The sequence below is a fragment of the Sprattus sprattus genome (genome assembly GCF_963457725.1).
Source record: "Sprattus sprattus genome assembly, chromosome: 3".
Lineage (NCBI taxonomy): Eukaryota > Metazoa > Chordata > Actinopteri > Clupeiformes > Clupeidae > Sprattus > Sprattus sprattus.
In genome coordinates, this window is record NC_137922.1 from 36012366 (window position 1) to 36028501 (window position 16136).

Sequence of the window (16136 nt, forward strand, 5' to 3'; positions counted from 1 at the left end):
GATTGGCACCAAATGTATTCTGCAGCAGGAACATAACCCCAAACATACAGCCAATGTCATTAACAACTATCTTCAGCTTAAAGAAGAACAGAAAGTCCTGCAAGTGATGGTATGACCCCCACAGAGCCCTAATCTCTACATCATCGAGTCTGTCTGGGTTTACATGAAGAGACAGAAGAATTTTAGGAAGCCTACATCCACAGAAGATCTGTGGTTAGTTCTCTAAGATGTTTGGAACAATTTACCAGCCGTGTTCCTTCAAAAACTGCGCAAGTGTATCTGGAAGAATTGATGCTATTTTGAAGGCAAAGGGTGGTCACACCAAATATCGATTTAATTTAGAATTTTCTTCTGTTCCTTCATTGCATTTTGTTAATTTATGAAGAATTGATGAAAATAAACTGTTAACACTTCCATTTTTGAAAGCATTCTTAGTTTACAGCATTTTTTCACACCTGCCTAAAACTTTTGCACAGTACTGTATACAAAAGTCTGAATATATATACAAAACTCTGAATATATATACAAAAGTCTGAATATATATACAAAACTCTGAATATATATATACAAAAGTCTGAATATATATACAAAAGTCTGAATATATATACAAAAGTCTGAATATATATATACAAAACGAAGTCTGAATATATATACAAAACTCTGAACTCTGAAGCGCTCAATCCGTCTTTGTCCGCCATATTGGATTGAGCGCTTCCTATTAAATCAATGGTACCAAAATGTTTTTAATTACGTATTTTCTGCTTCATGAAATACTGTTTTTCTGTTATATTGTTCAATTTTGACATTGATTTCTCACTAGAAATGCAATAATAACAGGTTTATGTTACACCGTTTGACTTCACGAAGGATATTTTTAGAGGCAAGTCTTCCATTGACTTGACTGGGGTCTCATCAAAACCTTCTTAATTCCTTGTTTTCTGCTTCATGAAATACTGTTTTTCTGTTATAAGGCTATGTTAAACATTGATTTCTCGCTAAAAATGCAATAATAACACGTTCATGTTGCATCGTTTGACTTAACGAAGGACATTTTTACGTTTAAATGGGATAGCCTACACATCGTATCCTCTCGTCACATGATCAAATAGAGACTTGACATTGGACAAAAAATGATTACCCAGAAATCCTCATTGCATATACCAATGAAAATAAGACATTATTCATTGAATTGAATATTTGTTTTTGTAATAGTTTCCATAGTTTATGTAGGATAAGCATATAATTGTGTTATAGATTGCTACTGACTATTTCCCTTCTACAAAATAATACTCACCATGACCTAGATAGGTTGGCCATTCCAAGGGTATAAATAACATAAGGTACTACAGCATAATACAACTAGTCAATGGTCACGGGTGTGTTTCCAGAAATTTGTCGACCCTTACTTATTCGCAGACGAGGCAAAATCCCGAACGATTTGGGAATCCCTGCCGGACGCATTTTTTAGGTCTCAAAAAGAGGACATGTCCGAAAAAGAGCACGTCTGGTCACCCTACCATATAACAGAAAAACAGTATTTCATGAAGCAGAAAACAAGGAATTACGAAGGTTTTGACAAGACCCCAGTCAAGTCAATGGGGAACCTACCTCTAAAAATATCCTTCGTGAAGTCAAACGGTGTAAAATAAACGTGTTATTATTGCATTTCTAGTGAGAAATCAATGTCAAATATGAACAATACAACAGAAAAACAGAGTTTCATGAAGCAGAAAATACGTAATTACAAGCATTTTGGTTCCATTGATTTAATAGGAAGCGCTCAATCCAATATGGCGGACAAAGACGGATTGAGCGCTTCAGAGTTCAGAGTTTTGTATATACAGCCGCGGAAAAAATTAAGAGACCACTTCAAAATTATCAGTTTCTCTGGTTTTACTATTTATTGGTATGTGTTAAAGTAAAATGTACATTTTAGTTTTATTATATAACCTACTGGCAACATTCCTACCAAATTTCAAATAAAAATATTGTCATTTAGAGCATTTATTTGCAGAAAAATGACAATTGGTCAAAATAGCAAAAAAGATGCAGTGTCTTCAGATCTCGAATAATGCAAAGAAAACAAGCTCATATTCATTTTTAAACTACACAATACTAATGCTTTAACTTAGGAAGAGTTCAGAAATCAATATTTGGTGGAATAACCTTGATTTAAAATCACAACTTTCATGTGTCTTGGCATGCTCTCCACCAGTCTTTCACATTGCCGTTGGGTGACTTTATGCTACTCCTGGCGCAAGAATTCAAGCAGCTTGGCTTCTTTTCATGGCTTGTGACCATCCATATTCCTCTTGATCACATTTCAGAGTTTTTTTCATGGGATTCAGGTCTCGAAATTGGGCTGGCCATGACAGGGTCCTGATCTGGTGATACTCCATCCACACCTTTACTGGCCTGGCTGTGTGGCATGGAGCATTGCCCTGCTGGAAAAAACACTTCTCAGAGTTGGGGAACATTGTCAGAGCAAAAGGAAGCAAGTTTTTCTTCCGGGACAACGTTGTACTTTGCCTGGCTGAGGTTTGTAAAAGACCATAAGGATTGAACCAAAGCAGACTGGAGGGTCTCCTAGTTCGTCTTCTCTGATGAGTCCAATTTTCAGCTTTGCCCAACACATGGACGTCTGATGGATAGACGGAGACCTGGAGAGGCCTACAAGCCACAGAGTCTTGCACCTACTGTGAAATTGGACTCATCAGAGAAGACGAACTAGGAGACCCTCCAGTCGGCTTTGGTTCAATCCTTATGGTCTTTTACAAACCTCAGCCAGGCAAAGTACAACGTTGTCCCGGAAGAAAAACTTGCTTCCTTTTGCTCTGACAATGTTCCCCAACTCTGAGAAGTGTTTTTTCCAGCAGGGCAATGCTCCATGCCACACAGCCAGGCCAGTAAAGGTGTGGATGGAGTATCACCAGATCAGGACCCTGTCATGGCCAGCCCAATTTCGAGACCTGAATCCCATAAAAAAAACTCTGAAATGTGATCAAGAGGAAGATGGATGGTCACAAGCCATGAAAAGAAGCCGAGCTGCTTGAATTCTTGCGCCAGGAGTAGCATAAAGTCACCCAACGGCAATGTGAAAGACTGGTGGAGAGCATGCCAAGACACATGAAAGTTGTGATTTTAAATCAAGGTTATTCCACCAAATATTGATTTCTGAACTCTTCCTAAGTTAAAGCATTAGTATTGTGTAGTTTAAAAATGAATATGAGCTTGTTTTCTTTGCATTATTCGAGATCTGAAGACACTGCATCTTTTTTGCTATTTTGACCAATTGTCATTTTTCTGCAAATAAATGATCTAAATGACAATATTTTTATTTGAAATTTGGTAGGAATGTTGCCAGTAGGTTATAGAATAAAACAAAAATTTACATTTTACTTTAACACATACCAATAAATAGTAAAACCAGAGAAACTGATAATTTTGAAGTGGTCTCTTAATTTTTTCCGCGGCTGTATATTCAGACTTCGTTTTGTATATATATTCAGACTTTGTTTTGTATATATATATATATTCAGACTTCGTTTTGTATATATATTCAGACTTTTGTATATATATTCAGAGTTTTGTATATATATTCAGACTTTTGTATATATATTCAGACTCTTGTATATATATATTCAGAGTTTTGTATATATATTCAGAGTTTTGTATATATATTCAGACTTTTGTATATATATATCCAGACTTTTGTATATATATTCAGAGTTTTGTATATATATTCAGACTTTTGTATATATATTCAGAGTTTTGTATATATATTCAGACTTTTGTATATATATATTCAAATGTTAATTTCCTGAACGGCATGCCATAATTTATATATATACGTATATATATATATATATATATATATATATATATATATATATATAAACAGTATATGTGTGTGTGTGTGTGTCTTTCGCGTCAAATCCAGTTGCACACTTCCATCAGTCTTTTCCAATGCCAGTGTTTTTAATCTGATTCCTCATTTAACTGTTGGAATATGTGTGTGTGTGTGTGGCTGGTGAGTGGTGTGATCACTATTTTTGTTATAATATATACTAGTATAGTATAGCTTTTCTTTGCATGTTAGTGGGTGTATGTTAATGTGTGCGTATTTGGGTGCATGTTAACATGCCTGCATGTGTCTGTGTGTGTGTGTACACCCTGACATGTAAGTGTATATGTGTGTGTGTGTGTGTGTGTGTGTGTGTGTGTGTGTGTGTGTGTGTGTGTGTGTGTGTGTGTGTGTGTGTGTGTGTGTTCTTTTGTCTGCACACCCCTGAATCTCATACATCAGCCCTGAGAGTTTTTTTGCATTGATCCTGGTAGCCGTGATGAATCTGGGTGCTTAAGCAGCAGGGGGACTGGGATTGGTCTTCTGTCCTGAGCACAACTGTCTCGGCCAATCAGTCTTCAGGCCCCACAATGAGAAAAGCCCAGATGGCAGCTCCAAGATGAGACATTGCCAATGCAGATTGGATCAGCCGCACACATGCTGAATTAAGCTCAAGGGATCCATCACACACACACACACACACACACACTCTCTCTACTGCACCCGAGGGAGATGATGATGATCATTTCACGGGATGATAGATCTGAATCTCCCAAGCGATGCCTGCACGTAGCAGATATATCTACCTCTCCTCTCCGCCGCTTTTCAACTTTTAATTAGAAACTCCACGTGCTCACACACACCCATCTCAGTCATTAGATGGCCATATTTTTTTCTCCTCTCAGAGAGACTGTATAATTGCAGTAAGAAGCTCTGTTAGGAGTGATGGGCATTATGTGAGTTTTATTCGAGGGTTTTTGCCAATGAATGGCCTACTGTTTTAATTCCATCTTCGGTAACTGCCTGACTTCTAAGCAATTTGTTAAACTTTTAGAAGTCTTGTACTGTCATGGTGGGTGATACAGATCTGAAATATATGTCCAGCCATTTTATAAATTCAACCAAACGTTTAATAGTGTAGTAGGGATGGAAAGTACACTTTTTATATTGCATCATAACTTGTCAGCGTCAATATATCTCTGTTTCGGTAAACTGTAAAATATTTGATGTCTGCAAAGGCACTGCTGCCTCACAGCAGAGGTGATGTCCTGACACATGTGTGTAGGGGTACAGAGACCTCAGCATCACAGTTTGTTTTCCCAGCCAAGCACCTGCTCTAACTGATCAATTTTTTGATCGCCTAGAGAGACTTTTAACCTCTTTGCTTCTTTCAAAATGCCTTTGGTTTCTATTTTTTCCTCTCTAGGTTTTTGAATGTGCTACTTTTTTATGTAGTCTTTTGTATTTTTTCTTTCTTTTCTATATAACAACCCATTGTGAAGAGAACCTAGTTTGCAACGTGCCTGTTTTTCTTTTTGTTTCTGAATGACTTGCTTGAGAAGATTAAAATGAGTCAGATCAGGCGTGCTTCTCCTCGTCTGGAATAACACACCTGCGTTCCCCCTGGTCGTGTGGGGGAGACGGCCCCCTCAGCCCTCGTGTTGCTCCAACTCTGCCAGGTCACACCACCTGTGTAATCCTCAGGGCTGATGCCACCTAATCTCTGACTGCTTAAGTTGCCGTGGCATCTCAGCACACTCAGATGGGTTGTTTTGCTTTTGCACACAGCGCTCTGCCTTGGCACAAGACTGAGGTGACATCTTGGCATGGTGCCAACTGTGTCGTGCCACCTCAGCGCCACCCGTGTAATCCGCTGCCCCGTAATGCCACCTAAGCTGCTGACTACTCCCTCTCACACATACACACACACACACACACACACACACACACACACACACACACACACACACACACACACAATCCCCCAGGGTGCCAAAATCTTCCTCACCTGGGCGCCCCAGGCTGTGGCAGTTTTGACCCTGTGTCCCGGCCCGTACCATTTCCATGGCACTAACAAGATGTCCGACAGCACTGGGGGCGACCTTGTCAGTGCCATCCAAGGGACTGGACCAAACGAGTCTGTGGGGGGGTGCCAGCAGAGAGAATGGGAGCAGGGTGTCATGGGATGCTAATGCTCGTGAATGAGAAATCCCATTAAGGGGGGTAAATTGTCCCAGATAGATACAGGCAAAAAAAAAACGGGGCTGTTCACTGCTCTGCCTGTCTGTAATTGAGGTCCCTGGGCACACAGCCACTGACTGCTATTGTGATGCGTTGGCAAATTAAGAGTGAGAATGTCAAGGACTAAAGGTCTTAAGCAACACCACACACACACACACACACACAATACGCCAGACACTTTGCAGAATGAATAATTTTCCTGCATGTGTGCAAGTGTGTTTTTTTTTGCAAAGGGTATTGGGTATTTCTTGTGCATATATGCATTCAGAATTGCGAGTGAAAGTGTGTTGATGTGGTAATGAGGACTTGTGCTGAGTATATGCGTCACTGTAAGACATCTGAAAAAATCAGGAGCTGATATGCTGTATGCATGCGTATTTCTTTCTGTGCATGTGTGTGTGTGAGCATGCATGTGTCTGTTTGTTTGTGTACTATAACCTTTAATGTCCTATGTGTGTGTGTGTGTGTGTTAACCTCCTGTACAATGTATGTATGTTTGTGTGTGTGTGTGTGCGTGTGTACTGTAACCTTTAACCCCGGTCTCCACCTCTTCTCCAGGTATGACCTCCCTCAGTATGGCAGCCGCAGGAAACTGATCTCCCCGACAGGAATGTATGACGAGTATGGAGAGGTGGTCATGGACGACGACGGCAGCTACTACTACAGTCCACAGGACTCTGAGGGCGAGGTGAGCCCTTCCTGCCACCACACTCCCCAACACACACTTTAGAGTGGCAGCTTCTTTCACCCTTCCTACAACCACACTAGCCAACACACACTTTAGAGTGGCAGCTTCTCTCACTGTTAAAGGTGGAGCTTCCTACCTCCACACTACCCAACACACACTATAGAGTGGCAGCTGCTCTAACTGTTAAAGGTGTAGTCATTGATCCTGATGAAATGTAATTGATATTTGAGCTCAACAACCAAACACACCCCACCCTTCTGTGGTCCTGAGGCAAAGTCGTTGATTGGCTAGAATAGCGTATGGCTTGGTCTGGGCCACTTTGGGACACATTTACAGAGCAACTGTGCCGGAACACTGGACACACAGCTAGAGAAATTTGAGTACAATTGTAAAATTTTGCTTCTTGTATGAAAAGTGTAATGGATTCATTGTGTAATGGCTGCACCTTTAACGACACCTAAAACTCAACTAATACATATACAGCTGCAAGGACTGCAGATTTCACTCTAGCTTCAGCACACAGCTAAGACACATTAGTATCAGCTGAGTAGCTTCTACTGCCCTGAGGAGGAAGCAGGTGTGGCCTGCCTTTGAGATCAACACTGACACATTAATAAGGCAGCCAGCAGAGACTGTTAGAGAGTACAGCAGCTTCCTTTGCTACCCATTAGGCACTGCCAGGCTTGATTAACCACTACTACTAGTGCTACCACTACAGTGTGTTAACCACCGTAGGTGTATTTAATCACTTATAGAGTAATTAAGCCAATACTTCTGTCCTTTTAACACCCCTGCAGTATACTAACAGAGTTTGCTTCCCATTGTACTTCAGAAGGAGTATACTAGGGTTTACGGAAGTGTATTATATACTTTTCAATGGAGGCTATAAGCCTCTACTAGAGTATGTTTTTAATGTAGGTCTACTGGATATTGTAGTATTATAATTATTAAAGTGCTACTTCTTAACTTCTGCAGTTGATTAGCTGCTATTTTACTTATGGGAAAAGGAGCCTTCACAGCAGGGCAACAGCCCCAATGACTTCCCCTCAGTTGGTTCCTTCTGTTCTTATCCCTACACTTTTGGTAACAGCATGTTTTGTCTCAAATGCAGTCCACACACACAGCATATCAGTCCAAGTGCTCTTGGACCAGAGGAATCGTTCTTATTTGTGATTTAGAGGGCAGTGGTGGATGGCTTCATTTATGTGATTTTTGATGACATTAGTTTTTTTATCAAAAAGAAAAGAGTTTAAATCATACCAGCTTCATACCAAAGTAGTGGATTGTGGTGATTACACTGTTGTTCATTTGAAATGTAAATAGTCTAGTGTGTATTTTTAATGGAACCTTTGGAGTACTGAAGGCCTGGCCTGCTGTAACTTGGCATAACAGGTTGGCAAGCGAGGTAGGAGACCAGGGCTGCGGGGCAGAGCCCAACACAGGAGGCCTCCCCCAAGGCTGGCCTTCGGGGACCAGCCCCTCGGATCTCCCGAGCAGAACCTGTCTGAGCCACAAGAGGGCAGCACTGAGCCCAACCCCCACAGCTCAAATGCCAGCCGCAAGTTCAAAGCTGTGATGAATTTGAGTAAGCTGTTGGCCACTTCCAAGTCCCTTAGCCTGCCTACGCTGTACCAAACTCCTTGGAAAAAGTCCAAAATCTTCCCCCTTGCCCCTCATGATACTAACGGGGTTAGCAGTGGTGGCAGCGGTGAAAGCGGCGATTTCCCCATCATGGCTCGAGCCCGGCGCTCAGACAGCGTGGACAGCGGCATGGTGATCGATGGCAGTTACTTCCAGACGAAGGAAGTGAGGCCGTCAGCCAAGGCGCGCCTGGGAAAGATCCTGAGCCGCATGAGCGTTGCCACCAAGCTCCAGACCAGGCTGCAGCCCAAGGAGAGTCACGACCGCAGTGGTGGCCCATCCGTGAGATCCGTCAGCGGTAGCTTCGGGGAGGTCACATCCGGCCACTCTAAGGGCAGGGACTCAGACGTTTCCCTGAGGGTGGAGGGGGACAGTGAACGGGACGAAAGTAGCCCAGAATCGCAGAGTGGAAGCGGGGGGGCAATTCCTCAGACTACCTCCCCCTCGGATACGAGCAGTGGCGCGTCGTCAGCGGGAGATGGTCAAGAGATGAGTGATGGAGACTCGGATGAGGACGGTGTGAGCCGGAGTACTGAAGAGTCAGACGCGGAGAGCGTTTCAGAGACGAAGAGCAGACGTTCCAAATCAGACGAAGAGTCCGAGACAGAGACAGAAGGAGAGACGGACACGGAGAAGGAGTCTGACACTGAGGAAGCCTCTGATTCTGAGACAGAGTCGGCAGGTAGTCTGGGGTCCGATTCGGCGGAAGTTTCCAGAAAGCAGAGAGACTCTGACGAGGAGGGATCTAGCCCAACAGAAGGGACAGCGGAGTCATCTGTCTCTTCCTCCATCAGATCATCGGCCACAGGGTCCGGACAAACGTCCTCAGCTGGGCTAAGTAACGGGTCAACAGCCAGCAGCAAACAGAGCTCCAAGACCAGTTCTACATCTTCAGACAGGTCTAGGTCTGATTCTCCTCACAGCAGCAACAGCAGGTCTGGGAGGTCCACACTATCCCAGCAGTCTGAAGAAGAGGAGCAAGAGGAAGATTCAGAGGACCCCCCAGGAAACAGCACCTCCAAGACCAACTCCTCCACCAGGGACAGCCTCTCCCCCATCGCCGAGGACAACGAGGGCGAGACGACGGACAGAGCCAGCAGTCGTCACGGCAACAACTCCAAAGATGCAATAGACGCGTGATTGAGATGCGCGTCAAGCTTCCTCGGTTCCGCTTCAGCACCATGCAGTAAGACAAGGGCAACCTCTCCCCACCTTCCCCATCTCTCCCCTCCTCTTCTGTCCTCTCCAGTATTGGACTTGCATGGTTTGCGCGTGTGGTGATCTGAGTGGAATTTATTATTGTAATCTTACCTTGCAGAGCGTGCTCTGAATCGCTCAAAAGTGTGACATTGCTTACTCTCCTCCATCGCCTGTCCTCCACTGGCTTCCTCTCCACAGCTGTTTTTCCGGCACTTTCTGCCAGCACTGGCAGTTCTGACATGAATGGTTTTTAATTTCTAAACCTTTTTTGATTACTTAACCAAAGAATACTCATCTCATGTTTCATAATGCATAAAAAGTAAAATGATTACAATTTGGGGGGAAAAATCACAATATTCACTGGCACATAGCATTGGTACAGAGTTGGGAGACAGAGACTTCTTAGCTGTACCCAGATGGCATAAACAACCACCCAGCAGACTAATGCTTTCTCTGCTTTGTATTTGTTTTGTGTGGGCAGTTAGCCTGGGGTAAACAGTAAGAGCTTGTTTAGAAAATCTCTTCGTTGTGTAATGAGTGTCTATGCCCCTATGTCTCTCCACAGTACGGGAGAAAGAAACGCATAAGGCTGGTTGTGGATCGCGAGTACGAAACCAGCTCCACAGGCGAAGAGAGCGCTCCCGAGACGCAGCGCGGGCGACCAGCGAACGCCCCCGGCACCAATGGCACGAACGCCAGCACGAGTGTGAACGGCAGCGTGTACCTGTCACAGAATGGCTCGGTGGTACGTACACGTCGCTCAGCACTCAACAGCTTCAAGCCTGGCGGCGGCAGTTGCGGGATTGGCATTGGCATCAGCTCACCGTCACGCCTGGCCAAGCACTTCCGCAAGCTGGACCGCCTGGCTGTGACTCACGAGGAACGGTTGCCGCTCAACAGCCCCACCGTGTCAGACTCTGCACCCGAGCCCTCCCCTGACCCCACCCCCGATAACCCCGCCGCTGACCCCGACACAGCCGACGTCTCCGCCACAGTCGAGCAGAATGACCTCAGCGGTGGCGGCCCTTCTTTACCCTCCAGTGCCTCAGCGACCGAGAGCTCGGGGTCAAAGGTCAACTTGACACTCACCCAGGGCCCCGAGCGGACGAGCACGTCAGGCGAGCAGGAGTCGGCGGTGGACAATGAGGAGCCGCAGGTGCCGGCGGAGTCCCACAGCGACCGCACGCAATCGGACGAGGAGGAACTGTGGATGGGGCCTTGGAATAACCTGCACATACCAATGACCAAACTGTGACTCAGCACTTTCATACCCCTTTCTTCTCCCCAGAGCTATACAAACAGAGAGAAGAGGGGGGCATACTTTTTCTAATTGTCTTAAAAACAAAACGGCCAGAAATACATACAACACTGTTGTATGTAGTGAGAAGGACATTTCTGGATTTTGCACTTGAAATGTTTGATATTATTTAATTTACTTGACCTGCTGCCATTCATCAGAAAGGTTCAAAGTGTTTCTCATGAACCGTAGATACACGGTTAGGCCTTGTCCGGACATCCATGGTTGGAAGTTTTTGACCATAACTATGTATCGCTTACAACTTGGTTGTGAAAAGTTGCTGAACGAAGCAAAACAAAAAAGTATTGTGACATCGATAGTCAACAACAATAAAAACATCACCACTTAACCAGAGGGCATTTAATGTGTGCTTTCTCAATTCCACACCATCCCCACTGAATTAATCCACCAAGCATCTGCTTTAGGTTCCCATCTTTTATACAGACATAAAGCCAGCGCACCAACATATTTGCTGCATCCAGAATGCCGCGAGACCCTATTGGCCATTAAGGGAATTAGGTGGGTATTTGTAATGACAGTGTGATGTATCTATAACCGCATGGCTCATACAGTGTTATTGTACGGCCATCATTTCTGCCTGGAGAGAGAGGGGCCCTGGGAGAAGGGAAATAAACATTCCTCATATAGCTGTCGTGAGCGTTTATTTTTATCAGTCCAAGGCCCTGTGCTTAAGGTTTGGGGGAAACCATCTGCTTAAGTGCTGTTTCATGCTGCTGATGCTTTTAAAAGGAGAGGGGCTTTATCTCTACAGAATGGCCTTTTGTTGGAGCCACTCCTGCTGGGCTTGGAGTTCAGAGAGAGAGAGAGACAGAGAGGAAGAGAGCGAGAGAGAGAGGCGGATGGGCTTGTGCTGCTGCTCTCCCTGACTCATCTGAACAGGATACGTCTGAAAGCGGGCCAAAGTGAATGCAGGTTAACGTCTCCATTAAAAACGCACTTTTCAGGCCCGAGGGCTCCCGCTCTTGGATCCTGTTTCAGTTGCACCCATCCCAAGGTACGGGCTTTACAATACAGACGCTGGGAAGTCAGAGAGGGACAGGTACTACTCTGCCAACTTTGGCCGCATCCAAAATGCCCCCTTCCTTCCCTCCCAGCTAGTATTCCACTGTGTAATACAATAATAAAGAAACTGGACCATTATTAACAAAGTAGTTCAGCGACACACACTCATTCACCTGCATTCATGTCAAGCATCCAGAAACTGAGACATGCTCATTAGACGTCTGCCAGCACTGAATGAGAGCGTATCAGGCACTGCTGTTCCAGTTATTGCGTATGTCAGTGGAGACCAACAACAAAAAGGTCTTAATAACCAGCTTCCAAATACTTTTCAGAGGGGTGCCCAATACTGATAGTATTGTTATGAGAAGGCTTGAAGGTACGGTTTGGAATTATTGGAGGGCCCTGAAGGTATGCAAACGTTCTGACGGTCACCTCGTCGTGGTTCGTAGTGACCTTTATTTTCATTTTCATAAATTGACAGGCAGACAGTGTGGTTAGACAGTGTGTTTATAAAAACCCACCAATGTAGTTAACTCCCTACAATGATGTGCTGTGGAAACGAGAAATAGCGATTTCAGGCGGGATACTTTTCCAAACATTTGCTGTTATTTCTAAATAAAGAAAGTGATTTAACATTGACAGAGTTCAATTTATGGATGCACTATGAGGAGCCTGTGTTTCTAACCTCATTCTATCCATTCTGCTGTGCCACTTGAAATTGAGTGGGCCACAGAGACCATTGATGTTTCATTTTACAGGGAATATTGCAGCTTTGTTTGTAAGTATCTGTGCTTTATTAGCCTGTGGGGCATTTGTACTGAAATGGACCCTGAGAGAAGCAGGCCTATTACCGGCCTAATTTGCCCTACTTCAGTGAGCAGCAATACCTGCAGAAACATTTACACTGCGCTTGCCACATTCATGTGAAACATTGTCTTCCGATCACTGTACAGTGAGTGCATTTCTCTGTTTTCTTTCATGTTATCCACCATTCTGTAAGCTGTCTGGCTTCAGGTGTGACCTGCCTCCATCTAAAAATCCCCCCCTCCCTTTAAAACCCACTTAGTGTATTTTGTCCCGTGAGTGGGAGGCGCGGGCGACGGCCCTATTGATTTGGCTTAATTGTGTGATTATAGCGGTTCCCCCCCTGCGCCCAGGCTGAATTGATTTTTTCTCATTAGGTCAGGGCACCGCAGGAGAAAGAGGGAGCCTCATTAATTTTGTGCTTCCAGCATCGCAGCACTAGTATGCTGTGGGTAGCGGCCGAGTCTGAAGCGCAGGTCTAAAGGATCCCAGGCTGAGGTCTGTGAAGCCCAGGCTGAGGTCTGTGAATCCCAGGTTGAGGTCTGTGCATCCTAGGCTGAGGTCTGTGAATCCCAGCCTGAGGTCTGTGAATCCCAGCCTGAGGTCTGTGAATCCCAGCCTGAGGTCTGTGAATCCCAGGTTGAGGTCTGTACATCCCAGGCTGAGGTCTGTGAATCCTAGGCTGAGGTCTGCTTAGCGAAGGCCAAGACTAAATGGAGGGGAGATGGCTTGGAGAATCCTTCACCTCCTAGGGTAGGGTTAAACATACTGGTGAGTTCAATGTCCTGTGGTTTTTGGCAGCCGACATCCAATAACCAGTTTGGCTGTATTTCACACATGCCACATGTGGGGTTTTATCATCTGTATCACCAACTTCTTTTTTAAGGACCAACATATCTGCGCTTGGCTTGTGAACAGTATGCACTCTTGAATGCTATTATGTGGTCACATTTAAACGCCATGCTTTGAGAGTTAAGTGGAGAACATCAATTAATCTGCTTCTGTGAAAGCTGAAGATTCATCTTTTGTCCATGCAGTTTGAAGGCTGTTGGAGTTGTATTAGGTTCTATGTACACTTGAAAATCATTCAGGTTTTAAAGTGGTGTTGCTATTAAAGCAGGTCTGGCTGCAAATGTCAAGTCAATATCTAAGCACCAGCCTCTGTAAAATGATGGCATTGTTTTTAAAGTTGCTCATAATAAGTCTACTTTTGTTCTCAAAACACAATACAATCAGTTTACTTGTTTAAAGAGGCTACACGTATTGAAATATGTAGCAAATATATAGCCTTTCACATTAAAAGAGCCATCCTCTGAAAAACTACCCACCTGCCCACCCAAACTCATCTCCAAAATTGCCTGTCAAGACGTAGACATGCTTGTGTCCTCTTTCTCCCCTTTGTCAAATTACTTTCTATTGGAGCCTGAGAAGCGTTTGGGGCGAAATGACTCAATCCATTTACGAGAGCACGGTGGCACTCGTAGTCTTGTTCATGACAGACTGTTCAATAACAGCGCTATTATGAGGCCACAACGGGCTCGCCAAAGTTTAACCACAAATTAGAACTTTACTCAAGCTCTGTCGTTTAAAAAATAAATCAAGCTAATTAAAATGGAAAAGTCCGGTCGTGGCAGTAATGATGTTTTTCATTTCGCATCGTTAGCCACGGCTGACCTTGAACGCTCTGTGCTCGCTCTTCATTTTTCAATTTAAACTGCATCAGCACTTTCACAGCGAAGTTGAAACTATTAGGTCAGTATTGGGATGCTGTGTCTCATCTTCGCCGCTAGATGGAGCCACACACTGCTAAGCAACCGGGCGGAGACATCACAGGAAAAGAATGGCTTGTCCTCATAAACTGAATGTATTGCCTTCTCGCTTACACTTTTTTTAGGCTGACCTGCACTTCATCGTTCACTTGTCTAACATCTCATACTGTATGAGAATAAACGACCCATGTGCGTGCTGAACTGTGACTTCCAGGTGGTAGAAGGCTAACTCCATGGAATCAATCATAGGTTTAAGATTAATGGAATAATTTTGGATTTACATGATTGATTTGATATTTGAACGTTTGAAAGTCTTTTTAAGTCTAAGGCCTTGTCAGCTGGCTTAGTGCTTTGGGAAATACAACTGCAACTGAAGACACAGTATAGATGAGCACTACGTTAAGCATAGCTCCCAAATGAATTCCTGTTCCCATGATGAATTAATGTGTAATGTATGCAACCATGTAATGACAACGAATGCCTGTCCAGATGTAGACTTAATCATTGCCACACAAACTGGCTAAGAAAAGAAGTGCATTTGATACACAGTCAGTGTTTCCTCATTTTGTCATAAGGAGTGAAAGGTGGTAGAGGAGTAAAACATTTGTATTCTTGCAAGTGAAGCTGCAAATCCTTTAATCAGTCACTTAGCATCGGACCAAAACAACAGAACAAGTGACACTATTTATATCAAACTGGTCTTTGGGATGACATTTACCACTGCCATTTCTGATTGTCATAGTGTTAAGAGACTGCCCTGAAAGCATCATAGTCCACCTCATCTCTACAATTGCTCATCACATTACCTGATTTCCATTGCATCTCGGATCTGCTCTGTACAAACTGTTAACCAAGCCTATCTGTAGTAGTAAAACACTGTACTGTTAAGGTAGAGTGGATGATGCTGGTCACTTTCCACCTGTTGCAATGTACATTTGAGCTGAAAACTGGTGGAATATAGCACCACCTAGTGTATAAAAACTAAACTCTCAGGATTATCCCCTGCAAACTGTTTATGTGATATATGGTAGTCGTAATTTCAAACGGAAATTTACATTCTAGCAGACAGGTTTTGGAACATTCTAGGAAACATACCACATGTTTTGTTCAGTGAAATGTTGTTCAACAGACAGACTGGCATTGGTGGTGGGACCCAGCTGAGAGGAAGTGAAAAGATGCAGCAGGGCTTGCCACAGCAATTACACTTTAAAGCATTTACAAGATTACCTGCCCCTGATGAGCTGGATTTAATAACATTTTAGCCTTTTGATCCTCAGGTTATAATACCCAACATTCCTATTGAACACACACACGCACACATACACATAGTCACACACGCACAAATAAATAATTAAAAAAATAATTACAAGCTGGCAGATCGTCCGTGATTACAGGTAGGCCTGTATCAACCGAGCATCATGGTTATTTAAAATTCTATAATTAGCCCTTCAGATCAGAGGAGGGAGCAATTCAAAGTGTCAGAATGCACATCCTGGAGCTAAAGCGTGGAGGTGTGTGTTGCCCTGTCTATGAAGAGGCACACACACACACACAGTTTGAACCTACACACACGCATATATTCACTCACACACTACTGTGGGTGTGCACCCTCCACCCCCACCCCCACGC

The 16136-nt window shown here is 43.9% G+C and overlaps 1 protein-coding gene across 1 annotated transcript in view; it reads left to right on the top strand.

Annotated features, from left to right (window-relative positions):
* pcdh15b (protocadherin-related 15b) overlaps nucleotides 1–9554 on the top strand; it is a gene marked incomplete at both ends in the record, with an annotated part of 193723 nt that extends 184169 nt beyond the window's left edge. Inside the window, 2 exons of the mRNA XM_080835675.1 lie at nucleotides 6644–6773; nucleotides 8166–9554. Coding sequence (XP_080691801.1) covers nucleotides 6644–6773; nucleotides 8166–9554 — 1519 coding nt within the window. The remainder of the gene's footprint in view (nucleotides 1–6643; nucleotides 6774–8165) is intronic.
* Nucleotides 9555–16136: the final 6582 nt, after the last annotated feature.